Below are 16,462 nucleotides of genomic sequence, written 5' to 3'. Positions count from 1 at the left end.
GTATGTATTTAACTTTGATGTCAAGACAACTGAAAAGGGGAACCATTAATTCAAGTCTCTGTTTAGTTGGATGTGGGGCTATGTTTTGACAATGCAGTTATGTATGAGAGCTAGGTGGGTGAGACACTTTCCGAGGGTTACCTGAACGCACCACGAGGACATCGCATACGGGAACTTCAGACACCCAGAGCTGCCAGGTTTGTTAAAAACCCCCAATTTGGGAAGTCTAGGTTTTGTGAAGCTGTTCATTTCATAATGCTACAGAAGGAATAAATAATAAAATAATAATAATCCTATAGGATTAGACTATTCACAATATTTCTCAATATCTTATATTGCACAAACTTTATTTATTTGATACATTTTAATTAACAGATTTACAGATAACATGCGCCTGCAGAGATTAATAATAATTAATAGGTCATATACAGCAAGAACATGCACTCATACAGGTATTACAGTCACCAGTGACTGTTGTTAGGTATAAAAGTGTCTAACCAAGTATATTAAGTTCACGTGTATATTATTCGTAAGAACAACTTTACTTAATACACATACATCAACCTGTACTATTTATCAAGATTTGTGGCTGAGGAAGATCAACATTTCTTCGCTTTCGGCTTGTGATAGGGGCGTAGCGCGTGGCGCACCTGGCAACCCTAGCTAGGCCGTTCACGAGGTTCTTCCTTTCTCAGCCAGCACCGTTGCAGTGGGTGAGTGCGTGGCTTGGATGGACTGGTGAAGTTACTCAAAATTCACTCAAGTCAGCCCATTTGGAATTTCACTAGAACGCCACCGACATGCCGGCGTATTTTCAGCGGCCAGAGAATGCTCTGAAACGAGCGAACGGTGAGTACGAACACGGCTTCGTGTTTCACAGATGTCACAAGCTCGCGCTAACTAGCTAGCCACCGTTAGCTGCTTTAGCCTTCGAATGCCTCGTCGCTTAGCGTTGTAGTTAGCCGGGCTAACTGCTACTACTAGCTTGAATGGCGGGGAAGCCATATCGCATTCTTTCAGCTAGCGTTAGTATTTAGCTAACTGGGTAGGCCATTTTTTGTGGTACTGGCTGTTGTACAGAATCAGAAACATTGTATAAACGTAGCTGTCTATTAGGTAAGCGTTATTATATTTTGACAGTTTTGTAACGTTATTGTTAACGTCTGTTAGCTACTGTCTAATGCCCAGTAGCTTCTAATGTAACGTTTACTAAGCATCACCACGGGCCTAACTGTGTCGGATAGATTTAGTTAACCACGGCGTTTGAAGGTGTGGAAGAGATGGTGCGAGATGCTAAGGGTTCTGTGGCACATCTGTGTCATCACTGACTTATGTCACTGTAATGTGTTTATACAGAGTTTCTGGAGGTTGGCAAGAAGCAGCCGGCCTTGGATGTTTTGTACGATGTCATCAAGAGCAAAAAACATCGAACATGGCAGAAGATCCACGAGCCCATCATGCTCAAGTACCTGGAGCTCTGCGTGGATCTTCGCAAAAGCCATCTGGCCAAGGAGGGTCTCTACCAGTACAAGAACATCTGCCAGCAGGTGTGTGAGGAGAAATCTGTGAGATCAGGTAGTTATTTGAACCAGAGTCTTTAAGAGTTCAAGTGCAATCTCTGTCTCTGCTCTCAGGTGAACATCAAATCTCTGGAGGATGTGGTTCGGGCTTACCTGAAGCTGGCAGAGGAGAAGACGGAGACAGCCAAGGAGGAATCCCAGCAGATGGTCCTGGACATCGAGGATCTGGACAACATCCAGACCCCAGAGAGGTGAGGTTGACCTTTAATGCAGAAATTAGGCTGCAACCAGTGTCTATACAGACTTCAAAGTTGTTTTCTTGATTTAATTGAATGAGTGTTTGTAAATAATCAGGCAGTTAATACGTTTGTGTTACAATGATGATGTGTTATTAATGTTGAGCGTGTTGTTACTTCAGTGTGCTCCTGAGTGCTGTGAGTGGAGAGGACACTCAGGATCGTACTGATCGCCTGCTGCTCACTCCCTGGGTGAAGTTCCTGTGGGAGTCCTACCGCCAGTGCCTGGACCTGCTCCGAAACAACTCCAAGGTGGAGCGTCTGTATCATGACATTGCCCAGCAAGGTAATGACACAAACTGACTGTCTTAAGTACATTTTGATTTCATTCTTTCTCTTTTTGTTTGAATTTATTGTCATATTTGTCAAGGGTGCATAGTTTTCAGTCAACAAAATTTAAAAAAAAATTTCATGTAGGTGGATGTTACAGAGTTCCAACATATGTACAGAATATGCACCATGTTTGAAATAATAAACACTATCATGGTCAGCCAGAAACAAAGCGAATTAATGTTTTAATAGGTCTCATTTTTAAATATGAATCTAAAATTTCAATATAAATATGCCTTTTATCCTTACTTTATTTTGATGAGATTATATTATTAAAGTAATATAGTCAATATTTCAAAACACAAAAATACACAAGCAAAAAAATCAGCCGTAAATTACACGTTGAATGTTTCATACTAAGTGCTGTTAATAATATCTGGTCATCTTTTGTGCAGCATTCAAGTTCTGCCTGCAGTACACTCGCAAGGCTGAGTTTCGCAAGCTGTGTGACAACCTGCGTATGCATCTGGGGCAGATCCAGCGCCACCACAACCAGAGCACCGCCATCAACCTGAACAACCCTGAGAGCCAGTCTATGCACCTGGAGACACGTCTGGTGCAGCTGGACAGTGCCATTAGCATGGAGCTCTGGCAGGTCTGTCCACTGAAACTCTCTTTGTATATAATTATGTTCAGTGATGCAGAAAATGTAGTGTAAGACTTGTAGAATAGCTAAACACTTTTACAATCCTCTTATGTCCTCTGCAATTAAATTGACGATACATGAGTAAAATAGTGATATTGGTACTAATGCAGTATTGTTGCTATTTCCAGGAAGCTTTCAAGGCTGTTGAGGACATCCATGGACTGTTTGCTCTTTCCAAGAAGCCTCCCAAACCCCAGCTGATGGCCAACTACTACAACAAGGTGTCTACTGTGTTCTGGAAATCTGGAAATGCTCTTTTCCACGCCTGCACTCTCCACCGGCTCTATCACCTGTCCAGGGAGATGCGCAAGAATCTGACCCAGGACGAGATGCAGAGGTATCTTTATCTATTGTTTATCTACAGAGAAGTACACAAGTTTGACTCTGGTGGCCGATCAAATGGTTAATTACACTTTCCATCTTCAGGATGTCCACCAGAGTCCTCCTGGCAACTCTTTCCATACCCATCACCCCTGAGCGCACTGACATTGCTCGGCTGCTGGACATGGATGGCATCATCGTGGAGAAACACCGCAGGCTGGCCACGCTCCTGGGCCTCCAGTCTCCGCCAACCCGCCAGAGTCTCATCAATGATATGGTACATTATGTGCACAAGAAAGCAGCTTTGTGAAGTGTTTTAGGTTTCAAGAGTCCCTGAATGTTGCTTTTCAAATAACAGAAAAAAATCTCTTTATTGTCTTTTTAAGAAAAATCAGTTGACTTTGACTTTTTACCTGACCATGTAAAACTTCTGATAATAAGTATTATTATAAATGTTATATTATAAATCAGATATTTGACTAATGTATGTTTTAATGTTTGTATTCTAGGTGAGATTTAATTTGCTGCAGTATGTTGTACCTGATGTGAAAGAACTTTACAACTGGCTGGAGGTTGACTTTCATCCTCTGAAACTGAGTGGAAGAGTGACCAAGGTAAAAAAAACAAAAACTGAGCACCATCTGTCAGACACAGATTTTTAGTAAAAGTTCATATTATATTCATTAATTAAAATTAGTGAAGCTACTAATTTCTAATTCCAGTGTATGCTAACACTTACTCTCCCACCAGGTTTTGAACTGGGTGAGAGACCAGGCTGAGAAGGAGGCTGATCTGCAGCAGTATGTTCCTCACCTGCAGAGCAACACCATCCTGAGGCTCCTGCAACAGGTTTTTGTCTTTTATTTCCCTGGACTGCCCTCCTAAACCACACCTTCAACATAATGATGCTAACTTTTCTCATTATTCTGCATCTGTTATTTTAGGTTGCACAGATTTATCAAAGCATCGAGTTCAGCCGTCTGGCCTCCCTGGTTCCATTTGTGGACGCCTTCCAGCTGGAGCGCTCCATTGTGGATGCTGCCCGACACTGTGATCTACAGGTAAGATCAACATCAGGAGGGATTATGCATTAGTCACCCTTGATAGTTCATCAAAAGTATTTTTACAGTGATGAGTATGCAGTTATGACTCAAAAGCGATCAAGCCATTTCTTAACTTATCTAACATTTTGCTTTGCCTTTTAGGTCCGAATCGACCACAGCTCTCGGACTCTGAGCTTTGGTTCTGACCTGAACTACTCAACCAAAGAGGACGCTCCTGTTGGTCCTTTCCTACAGAACATGCCCTCAGAGCAGATAAGGAACCAGCTGACTGCCATGTCTGCTTCCTTGGCTAAGGCCATCCAGGTCATCAAGCCTGCCTCCATCCTGGTGAGTCAGCCTCTCACTGACCTCTAATGTATAGACACACAGAGGCTGGAACCATCTGATCAGTGACCAACATTAACTTTTTACAGGCTAGCATGTCATGCAGCACACATGAACATACATGCATGTGTGTTCATGTGATATTAAAATCTGATTCAAGATTTATCCAGTACAGTCTGCTTTATTCTCCAACACTAAACTGCATTCTGATGTTTTTGTCGTTTCTCAGCAAGAGCGTGAGGAGCAGAACCAGCAGGCTATTGCTGCCTATCTGAAAAATGCCCGCAAGGATCATCAGCGTATCCTGGCTCGTAGACAGACCATTGAAGAGCGTAAGGAGCGCCTGGAGAGTCTGAACATTCAGCGTGAAAAGGAGGAGCTTGAGCAGCGGGAAGCTGAGATGCAGAAGGTCCGCAAGGCTGAGGAGGAGCGTCTGCGCCAGGAGGCCAAAGAGAGGGAGAAGGAGCGCATCATGCAGGAGCATGAGCAAATCAAGAAGAAGACAGTCCGTGAACGACTGGAGCAGATCAAGAAGACTGAACTCGGAGCCAAGGCCTTTAAGGATATTGATATTGAGGTAAAATGTGGCCAAAATACATTTTTGTTGAACTCCATATTGCAGAAATAGGTCATAGTGATATTAAGTTTCATTAGACTAACAAATGTGTTTTGTACAGGACCTGGAGGAGCTGGATCCAGACTTCATCATGGCTAAACAGGTGGAGCAGCTGGAGAAGGAGAAGAAGGAACTTCAGGAGCGTCTGAAGAACCAGGAGAAAAAGGTAACTGAGTGAGACATCAGTGTTGAGTGTCTTACCTTGATGTGAATTAGAATTTGACACTGACTTTTATATCTCTCCAGATTGACTACTTTGAGAGAGCCAAACGCCTCGAGGAGATTCCTCTCATCAAAAAGGCTTATGAGGAGCAGCGTATCAAGGACATGGAACTGTGGGAGCTCCAGGAGGAGGAGAGGGTATTTTGAAAGATATATATGGTTCTAAAAAATTTAGAAACACTAAGTGAGGAAATCCAAGTTTTTCAGATGAGTATCCACGGTGTAAGAATTTACTTTCTTTCCTGTTGTTGTAGATCAGTAACATGAAAGTTGAGCGGGAGAAGGCTCTGGAGCACAAGAAGCGCATGTCGAGGATGATGGAGGACAAAGAAAACTTCTTGTCTAAAATTACCGCTGCCCGTAGCTTCATTTATGAGGTAAGAGCATTTAGTCCCTCCATCAATTTAAGCTGAGTGTTTAGGGCTGAGGCAGTGGTTTCATGTTCATTGTTCTGTCTTTCAAGGAAAAACTCAAAGCTTTCCAGGAGCGTCTGGTGGAGGAGAGGAAGAAGCGTCTGGAAGAAAGGAAGAGACAGCGCAAAGAGGACAGGCGCAATACTTACTACCGCCAGAAAGAGGAAGAGGCCCAGCGTATCCACGAGGAGCAGCTCAAGAAAGGTAATAAATTTGCACTGAGACACAGAACTTGTCATGATAAAAGAGGGGTAGAATTTCATGTGCCACAGAAAACAGACATTTATATCCAGGAAGAAAATGGAGGAAACTGTGGTAGAAATGTCAGCAGTAGTGGTTCGAATGGTTGTTTTCAGGGACATTAGCTCTACAGGGAGGAGCTGAGTTGTTGCCCAGCATTAAATTTTTATTTTGCTTGGTTTTCACATGGTACATAAAAAAGTGAATAAAGAGGCAACTGTAATTGTAGCAGCCACTCCATGTGTGCTGCATCCTGCTTTTTAAATGAGAGCAAAATGTGGTAGCTCTTACCCCAAGAGCTAATGTAGTTTGAACACGCCTCATTATTTTCTTACTTTTGTTACAGAGCGTGAGGAGCGTGAACGCCTGGAACAAGAGCAGAGAGAGGAGGAGGAGAGGGAGTACCAGGAGCGTCTGCGCAAGCTCGAGGAGCAGGAACGGAAGCAGCGTGCTCGTCAGCAGGAGATTGAGGAGCGAGAACGCCGTCGTGAGGAGGAGAGAAGGGGCCCGCCGGAGGAGAAAGCTAAGGTACAAATGAGCTTCTTTATTTCTTTAACTGATGGTCAGAGCCAACAGTTTCATGCAAATATGAAGTAGGGCTGAGAATCACAATTAATTCATGCAAGATTTTCTATATGATGAGGCTAAACTTCCAGACAGAGTTAGAGTTCAAATGTTTAGTGTAAGGATACACGTGTGTATTAATTTTGTAGCTCAATGGTCCAATCTATCACCAACACAAGTAAGACCATAATCTGTCATAAAATATTGTGATATATTTGATTTGAGTGCAGAATAACAGACTTCAGGTTAAAACATTTGACGTATTTCTGGTAAGAGCTGATGAGGACTGAGGTCTGCAGACCTTTGAGTGATCCTGAAGTAATGGCACAATATGTATGATTTGCTTCCACAGGAGTGGGGTGAGAAGGAGGAGGGAGGATGGAGGAGCTCGCGGCGCACTGAGGGAGGTGACTCAGAGCGGCGGCGTCCTGTGCCTGACAGGTGTGTGTTGGTAACGCCAGTCGCTTTGCTTTTTTAATGTTGATTCCATTAAACCAAGAGGGGTCACTCTAACAACACCTGTGCTCGCTTTCTCCCTCCAGGGACTGGAGACAGGAGGGCAGTGAAGATGACAAAGAGGAGAAGGAGGTGCCCTTCAGGCGAGGAGAGGGTCCCCGCAGGGGCGGAGATGACAGAGGACCCCGTCGGGGCTTTGATGATGATAGAGGCCCACGTCGTGGCGGTGATGAGGACCGTCCTCCACGCAGAGGGATGGATGATGATCGTGGCCCACGTAGAGGCTTTGATGATGACCGCGGACCAAGGAGGGGTGGAGATGAGGAGCGTGGCCCATGGCGTGGTTTTGATGATGACCGTGGTCCCAGGCGTGGCTTTGATGACGACAGAGCTCCCCGCCGAGGCATGGATGACTCCAGGGGTCCCAGACGCGGGGCTGATGATGACTGGGGCAGAAGAGGAGGAGATGATGAAAGAGGTGGAAGGAGAGGCATGGATGACGGGCCACGTCGTGGTGGTGATGACGCAAAACCATGGAAACCCCTGAGCAGACCTGGTAAGCCTGTAGCCAGTCAGCTGCTGATAAGTGTTAGAGACGTCTTACAGTCTGTAAGCTTTATTCAACAGTCAGACTCTCAGCAGCTCCTAATGTAATGTCTGACAGGATGATGAGCAAATGCTTCAGTTGCAGGTGGCTGGCGTGAGCGGGAGAAGGCCCGAGAGGAGAGCTGGGGACCTCCCCGTGGTGGTGGAAATGACGATGATGGCGAAGAAGAGGAAAGATCCAGCGACCGCTTCAGAGAGCGTCGCCCACAGAGGTGGGCCTAACAGAAGATCTATGTTCAGAGTGTTGATATAATTTATTTGTTTTTGAGGACAGTGAAGTGTCACTGTTAATCGCTGTCTCTTTGTTTTCACAGAGAGGAGGGTGGTCCCTGGAGGAGAGCAGGTGGAGAAGAGGGGGGCAGCAGCTGGAGAGAGTCTCGCAGAGAGGACGACCGCGAGGATCGTCGTGATCGTGATGATCGCCGTGGTGAACGCCGTGATAGAGATGACCGTGAGCAGAGACCCCCACCCAGAGAGAATGAAGAGGGTAAGCAGAGCAGGATTTAGGAATGACACATGTCAAGGATACATAGGCAAATAGTTTTCCTTAACCTTCTAAGACCCGAACTCTTGCATGGCGTGCATTTTTTATTTCTCTTTGCTATTTAGGCTGATTGGGACCTGAGAAAAATGATGTCCACATATGAGGACATTAGTTTTAAATTTCGATTACTGAGTGGCAGTATAATATCCACAAATGTGGACGCCAGGTCCTAGGAGGTTAAAGATGTGACATAATTAAAAGCTGTTGAAAATACGTCTTTTTAAGCCAAAATAAGTGTACAGTTTGTGGCTCAACAAAACCTTCAGTAACATTGAGGCTTATGCTCAGATTAATGAGTATGATTAAAACATTGTAGCCATCATCAGTCAAACCCCCAGACTGTGTCATTTATCCTCCAGCCAGCAGAGGTCAGTGTTTACCTGTTTACTCACTGTTACAGCAGGTGTCTTAAAAACATACCCATCAAACTTGTTACTTGTAACATGTTGCTGCTTGAACGTCACCTAATGAGCATCTCTGTTTCCTCAGGAGGCTCTTGGCGTCGTGGAGGTGCAGGTGGAGGTGGAGGTGGAGCTGGAGGTGAAGAAAAGCGCGAGGAGCGGGACAGGGACCGGCCCAGAGACAGGGAACGCGACCGTGATGGTGAAGGAGAAAAGGGTTGGCGTTCAGATAGAGAAATCCCTCGTCGCACCAAGAATGAGACGGATGATGACGGCTGGACCACTGTCCGTCGCTGAGCAACAGCCTCTGCATCTAATTGGCTCAGATGATGATAAATTGGTTTTGAAAAAAAAAAATTCCGTATCCATTTAGCCATGATGATAGATTAATGGCTACAAGCCCCTGATACTCGTGCGTTATTCTTTTGAATGAAATATTTGTAGACAGTAGTTTTCCTGGGAATTGTTTATCTTTACTTTGAGCAGTTCTGAACCAGAGGCTCTCCACCACCTGAAACCATCAGCCAATGAACTTGTGTGCACTTAGTCCTCATGCAGATCATTAATCCAAACATGACTGCCCCAAGTGGTTGGGAGTGTTATTAGCTAAAACGATGAAGTGAAACTGATTTCAACTGAAAACCAATGTACCTGCTCCAATGTTCAATGCAAATTCAGTGTATCACCAACTGCCTCTTTTGGATAATTAACCTTTGCATAGATATTATATTAAGACACAGATCTACATCTCTTGTAATGGCATTTGTCATATGCTTCATTGATCTCTGCTCTTCATCTAATGTTTCAGATGCTGCTTGTTAAGGACATAGTGGACTTTCCATTTTGATGTGTATTAGAGTATTCAATTGATCTCACTCAATATCCAGCGTGTGCTTCTATCTTACTGCAATCAGTGTCATCAAAGCTGGTTGCATGTGTACAGATAAAGCCTTTATTAATAAAGATGTTTGCTCACCACCTATGTGCTCATTTTATCTCAACTACTACATCAACATTAAACATACAGTATACTTCAGTCACTCAAGACAGTGGTTCCCATGCTGGGACAGGTCCTGAGGGGTCCCAGGACAAGGTGTGCATGTGAGAATAACTGTGAATGTAATGCTTATGAATTCTATCAGAGGAAAAGACAAAACTACAGCCTTTGTGAAGAGGACAGTAATTTCTTTGTTTTAAAGGTCGGGAACAATAAAAGGCAGAGAATCAGTAACTTAAGATGTCAGAGTAGCTGATTTTACAAACATCTTCAGTTCTGTGTTTGTCCATATCACCAGAAGTGGACTCTTTAAGTACCTCTGACAAATATGCATCAGCTCTAGTACAGCACCAGTGCAACTAGACCAGAGGCTCTCAACCTTTTTCACATCAAGGACCTTAAACTGGCACAAAGGAGACCACAGACCCCCATTTGATTAGATATTGTGTGAGATTTATTTTATTACAGAAAGTGTTTGAAACCCATGACTCAAAGAGTCATACATTCTGTCGTTGTGTTACTTATGGATGAAATTGTGAAAAATAAGTATTCCCCTTTTTGCTGGCGACCCCTGGCATCCCCAACTCCCACTCTGAGAATCACTGAATTAAATCATTCTACATTTTGTTGGGGACTTGCTGGATCTCAGCTCTTAGTTCCCTAAAGCTCCTCTGACCCCAGTTTTGGGGCAGTTTATCACGCTGCCATGTCGCCACCACTAGAGGTCCGTAAGGCACCGTGGAGAGGTGGAGAGACCGAGACGCTTCACCGTGTGAAAAGCTACAGCCTGTTGGTTCGTGTCCATGATCAGCAGTTAACTCAGTGTAAAACTCAAGAACTCAGATATTAACATGCAGCCAGTGGTCAGTGAGCAAACCAGTATCAAGCTGCTGGAGATGTAAAAAAAAACAAAAACAAAACAAAGTTTTTACTGAATAAATGTTTGTCTGACTACAAATGGTTTTGAATTTAACTGCAATTTATAGCTAAGATTTACTATAATAATAATAATGATAATAATAATAATAATAATGATGAAGATGATGATGAGAAGAAGAAGAAGAAGAAGAAGAGGAAGATAAGAATATAAGACACTGACTTATATCTATTAGATGATATTATAAAATAAAAGACTCTACCTTACAAAATGAACTGATTAACCAAGTTCAAATAAAAATGATTCGTCAGTGTTGATAATAATAATCGTGTAATCTGTATAATCTGTGTTCAGACATTTTTAAAACGTCAGCTCGTATTGCGTATTGTGTGTTGTACAGCTGTTGGTGCTCTGACATCTTTACGAGCCTATAACACTGTTTAGTTTGTATTTTATTCCAGAGCCTTAATCTACCCGCCAAAATAAAACCTGAAGTAGATTTGTCGATAAACGAGCACTGATAGATTACAAGTCAGCGACGACAATAATAGTAATAGTAATAGTAATAGTAATAATAATAATAATAATAATAATAATAATAATAATAATAATAATAATAATAATAACAATAACAATGATAACAATAATAACAGTAATAACAGTAATAATATTAACAATAATAATAATAATAATCTCACTTTGGAATTAATATTTAGAGCGTTCAGATCTGTCCTCTGTTATGATCTTGTGTTCAAATTGAATTTCCCAGCATCTACAGTCACCACCACCTTCTTTATCCCCTTTTCCCTCAAAACTAAAAACTAAAATAAAAATATAAACATAAATAATCATATAAAGAAACTTAAAGTTGGGAACCACAGTGTCAGAGGTGCAGCTGCTCATGTCTAACCCGCCTCATCACGGTACCTCGGCGTGATGTTGGTGTGTATGACTGCTGTATACAGGCCCTCGATGCGCGGCCATGGCTGCAGCTTTGTACTGCTGCTCTCCACTCACTGATCCACGCACAGGGGTGACAGCTCCACTACACACCTGAGCATTTAGCCCTGAGCAAGTTTGACACACAGCGACTCATCAGTGGGAAGGTGTTAGTGAATTCTGGAGACTCTGTCAGTCTTCATGCCGCGTCCTGCGCAGCTGACAAAAAGCTCTAAATCTTGGCTAAAGCTTGTTTGTGTCTCTGGTGTCTCCCAGACATCCCATCCATCACTGTTCTATTTGAACCTGATAGAACCTGGAGACGGATGAAGCTGAGCAGGAACGAAACTACAACCATTTCCCCACAGAAATCAGAGAGAAAAGCAACATGAGCAGAAATGAGCGAGGCCCGTCTGAAAGCGCAATTAAGTGGTGCTAAATATTAGCCTCGGAAACAGACTTTAATGGAGCTGATTTCATGTTTGCGCAACATTGTTGTGCATAATTAAAAATAATCACTTGCTGGTACTAACACCACACACACACACACGCACACACACACACACACACACACACAGTATATATATATATATATATATATATACATATAAATATATATATATATATATATATATATATGTATATAAACATACATATATACATACATATATATATAAATCTGTTTGAACCTGTCATAGGCCTTAAATACAAATAAGCAGCTACCTTGAGCTTTTCTAGCCTACTGGTTCAGTCTGTTAAATGTCCTGGAGATATGTGCGCGTGTGAGTGAGTTTGTGTATGTGCGTACATGAGTGTATGTGTGTACGCGCGCGCGCGGGGGGCTCCTCTCTGGACGAATCCGTTCCGTGTTGCGCGTTCGAGTCCGCCTCTCCGCGCCCCTGCTTCCCATTGACGCACTTTTTAAGCGTCTTCCCCTTCTCCACCTTAAGGCGAGCAGCAGCGGCAGCGACCAATCACCATGCCATTACAGCTTTCAGAGGAAGCTGTTTATGGGACTGCAGCGCTAATTAGGCTCATGAACTAACAAATCTGCCTGCACGAACCTGGCGAGGAAAACGATCACATCCATGGATTAGTCTGGGAGTAGCCGAGCACTTTTTATTTTGGCTTTCTCGGCACTGCCGCCTTTTCCCAACTTATTTACTGCGCAGAAACTTTCCCCCTTTCTTGGGTGTGGAGTATTTTTTAAGCGAGAGCGCCTCCGACGACTTTAACTTAAACTGGGGAATCTGGACTATCAGACCATGTTTCAACCTACACCCAAGAGGTGTTTTACTATAGAGTCTTTAGTGGCGAAGGATAATCCTGTACCGGCGTCCCGCTCCGAGGAGCCCATCAGGCCAGCGGCTCTCAGCTATGCAAACTCCGGCCAGATGAACCCCTTTCTGAACGGCTTTCACTCCGGCGGCAGGGGCGTCTACTCTAACCCGGACTTGGTGTTCGCCGAGGCGGTCTCTCATCCGCCAAACTCCGCCGTCCCGGTGCATCCGGTGGCCCCGCCGCACGCTCTGGCCGCTCACCCGCTTTCCTCCTCACACAGTCCGCACCCTCTTTTTGCCAGCCAGCAAAGGGACCCCTCAACTTTCTACCCCTGGTTATTACACAGATATAGGTACTTGGGTCACAGATTTCAAGGTAAGTGATCGAAGTGTTTCGTTCGGTTCACTTTTACGCACGAATCGCGCCGAGCGGCTGGAGAGAGAAGACAGATTTCTGTTGTGTCCATCAGCTCAGAGAGCAGCATGTAGCTGGAATTAAAATGTGTGAGGCTCGAACAGACTCAGGCGAAACAGACACTTATTTAAAGGATTATTTCACTTAAAATGAGCCTATAATGAATTTCTTCATTTAGAAAAAAGTAGACTAATGTAGAATAAAGAAAGAATTGTTATCTTGGCCTCTGTTGCGTCTGTTGCGTCTATTGAGGGCTGTAAAAAAACAGACCAATGGCAATTTTGTCATATTTGTACATAAAAAGGAAAATAAAGCATCTCTGCTCATCAGCTCAGATTGAAGAGAGTTTTAACGGTGAAGAAACATTTTTGCTTTAAAGGGAAAAAACGAAATAATGTGGATGTTTAATTGAGGAGCCTATTGTTAATTTTCTGAGGCTGAGATGAGCCAGATTTGGGGTCATTTTATTTTTAATAATTAAACTGACTCGTCCTGTGAGATGTTTAGACTCTTAAAAAATTCGTTTATTATTTTTTTCTTTTGTTTGCTCATTTTATGGGATTTAATTTGTTATAATTTGTTTGTTTTTTTCAGACAAATTAAAAAGCTCGTATGTAATGATCGTAATTTACAGATAGTGATTGTGAATTAATTTTTCTTGAAGTGGTATTTGGCTGCTGTTTATTTAAACGTCTTGATGCTGTTTGGATTTTACCTGCGATTTTGTTTACAAAGGCTGTTTGTGAGCTAATTGAATTAGGCCCAGGATTATACCTCTGCTTTGTTTTGTTTCCTTCTGTCCTTCGCGCGGTGGCTTCCCTAATGTTAGATGAAGAAACTCTACATTAAACAATAACTGAAATATAGACACGTTTTCCATAAATGATTTTTCTTTTATTTCCAGTCTTGTCCTCAGACACTAGTGTTTGATAGCTGTGCGCAGGCCTGCTGTTTGTTAGGGAAATGTTTATATTATAATAGAATAAAAAGAAAGAGAGAAGACCCTGACAGATCCTCGTTTTGTGATCGTCTCCAGGTAATGAAACGAGTCCAGAGAGTTTCCTTTTGCACAACGCGCTGGCCAGAAAGCCCAAAAGAATCCGGACAGCGTTTTCACCTTCGCAACTCCTGCGGCTCGAACATGCGTTTGAGAAAAACCATTACGTGGTGGGAGCAGAAAGAAAACAGCTCGCCCACAGCCTTAGCCTCACAGAAACTCAGGTAAGAAACACTGCATCTGCTTTATCATCAGCCTCCACATGCTGCCTCTTTATTTCTCCTGCGAACGCCAACAATGCTCTTATTTCATTTTGCTTTATTTTTTTTAATTTGACTGCTGTTTCAGAGTGTTGTGTGATGTTCTGCTCACTTGCACTTTATAGTCCTTTTTTATTACTATCATAAAAAGACATTTCTCACATCATGGCTGATGTAGTGGACTATATGTGTGTGATATTTTAGTTTTTTTCCTGGACGTGGCACCGTGCGTCAGGAGCCTTTTAAAAGCAGGCCGCTGTAACATTGACGCATGAAAACAAAGAGGAGCAGTGTCATTTGGAAAACAATCATTTTGAAATAATCAGCCCCCCAAATTGTTTCTACACACCAGGTTCTATAAATGCATGTTGTCAGTGAAAGACAGAGGCTTTCTGTTGGACCCCATCCACCGTCATTGTATAGGCCTAACCTCATTTCAGGAGGGGTTGAATTACTTTGTTTTGGGGGGAGAATGTTGCCTTTCAAAATGGAGGGCAAATTAACCAGTTAACCATTTTATGGGATAGGCGATACAAAGAGCGAGGCGGGTTCAGTGAATTCCCCCTGCCATATTTAAGATGCTGTTTGAGCCCATCAGCCCGCTGTCTTTTGTCCGCCGCGGCTGCTTTTGGACGGCGGGGCCTTTGGAGGAGCTGAAGGGAGAAATGAACCATCACCTTCTTCAATTAGCCCACTGAAGGCTTATTAAATGCACCTCGGTTGCCATTTAAGAGCTAAAGGGGGCTGAAGGGTGACAAAGCAGGAACAGACAATTTATCGATTTAAGATGTTGTTAATTCCCCACGGTGCCTCTTCTGAACAGAGCTGAGTCGATTCAGAGGAGTGTGTGAAAATATATGTTAAATATGTGACATGGATTAGATGTCTTTATTTCGTTTGCATTTACACGCTGGCACTAATAGAAGCTGCTATTGTGACACACACACAAAAAAAATCCTCTGACCTACTTTATGTGAGGCGTCAAAAGTTTTTCCAGAATCAGATGTTTGTGAGTCAATAAATAAATATCTTTGTTTATTCCAGCTCTTTGCCTTCAATTTATTTCATTAAAAAAAAGAAAAAAGAAAAAAGGACATTGTGGGATGTTCTGGATGATAACCTGCACCGGGTGACTGACCTCTGAGAGGCTGAGTTCACTCTGTGCTATAAATTAATATTATATATTAGGGTAATATTTATAATTTGATTATTTAAATGCACGTGTTTATTCTTCCGTGAGAATATAATTGATTATAGTTTATTTTGGAGTTTGTTTGCTCTGTGATCATCAACTGCAGGTCACACTTTACCTTTTTATTTCCACTGCTCCGCTGCCTGCTTGTATTCAGCCCTGCTCCCCAAACAATGTGTCCCTTTTACGCGTGGTTTTACGCACTAGCCAATCCCGGTTTATCTCGTGATACTGATCCAGTTTTTTTTCTCTTTCTTTCTTTTCTTTTTTTTCAACCCCTCTTCAGGTAAAAGTGTGGTTTCAGAACCGGAGGACGAAGTTCAAGCGGCAGAAGTTGGAGGAGGAGGGCTCGGAGTCTCAGCAGAAGAAGAAAGGATCGCATCACATAAACCGGTGGAGACTGGCGACTAAACAGGCGAGCCCAGAGGAAATCGATGTCACTTCGGACGATTAAAAAAACAAGAGACTATATAAGCGTCTGTGTGAAGGAGGACATGGATAAAGGATGCCGTGTAGAGACAATGAGAGGGTAAAAAGCCAATGTCACATTTCAGATCTCCGGAGATCGGCAGCTGAGGGTGAGAGAAACCCGACTGGTGGCAGTGCTGTCACCATGTGGGTCTGTCAATCCAAACGACCCGGGAAAATGTGACTGACAGTGTCTCAGTCCATCTACCTGCACCCTTCCACGCACCAACCAACCACCACTACAACCCCCATCTACCACCAACCAATTCTTTTTTTTCTCCAATTCATATTGGACGTTTGCACAGAAGGTTTTTTTATTTTAAATTAAAAAAACGTTTCCACTCAAGATACCAAAACACCAAACAGCTTTTGTAAAACTTGAATTGCATGGTATAGTTTTTTCCTGGTAGTTGTTTTAATTTGACAAGTTTTCTCAAACCAAGAAAAAAAAATTCAATTTTGTTTTTAACTCTA

General features: G+C 42.9%; 2 protein-coding genes across 2 annotated transcripts; both read left to right on the top strand.

Annotated features, from left to right (window-relative positions):
• The first annotated feature begins 682 nt into the window (after positions 1-682).
• eif3a (eukaryotic translation initiation factor 3 subunit A) lies at positions 683-9,542 on the top strand. The gene is made up of 22 exons (XM_023425772.2): positions 683-849; positions 1,357-1,547; positions 1,635-1,771; positions 1,939-2,102; positions 2,542-2,741; positions 2,921-3,129; positions 3,219-3,390; positions 3,623-3,727; positions 3,864-3,962; positions 4,058-4,174; positions 4,319-4,504; positions 4,731-5,078; positions 5,179-5,283; positions 5,364-5,477; positions 5,594-5,716; positions 5,803-5,956; positions 6,339-6,520; positions 6,909-6,997; positions 7,099-7,568; positions 7,698-7,830; positions 7,933-8,105; positions 8,652-9,542. The coding sequence occupies exons 1-22, from the start codon at positions 801-803 to the stop codon at positions 8,858-8,860; spliced, it is 3,729 nt and encodes a 1,242-aa protein (XP_023281540.1). The 5' UTR covers positions 683-800; the 3' UTR covers positions 8,861-9,542.
• A 2,784-nt stretch (positions 9,543-12,326) lies between these two features.
• On the top strand, positions 12,327-16,068 carry emx2 (empty spiracles homeobox 2). Its single transcript, XM_023425708.2, has 3 exons — positions 12,327-13,032; positions 14,108-14,292; positions 15,807-16,068. The coding sequence occupies exons 1-3, from the start codon at positions 12,642-12,644 to the stop codon at positions 15,972-15,974; spliced, it is 744 nt and encodes a 247-aa protein (XP_023281476.1). The 5' UTR covers positions 12,327-12,641; the 3' UTR covers positions 15,975-16,068.
• Positions 16,069-16,462: the final 394 nt, after the last annotated feature.

Source organism: Seriola lalandi, unplaced genomic scaffold (genome assembly GCF_002814215.2).
Source record: "Seriola lalandi dorsalis isolate HSWRI2012SDOR001 ecotype SW California unplaced genomic scaffold, Sedor1 jcf7180002054795, whole genome shotgun sequence".
NCBI classification, from domain to species: domain Eukaryota; kingdom Metazoa; phylum Chordata; class Actinopteri; order Carangiformes; family Carangidae; genus Seriola; species Seriola lalandi.
This window is presented reverse-complemented; position numbering and strand designations above follow the sequence as displayed.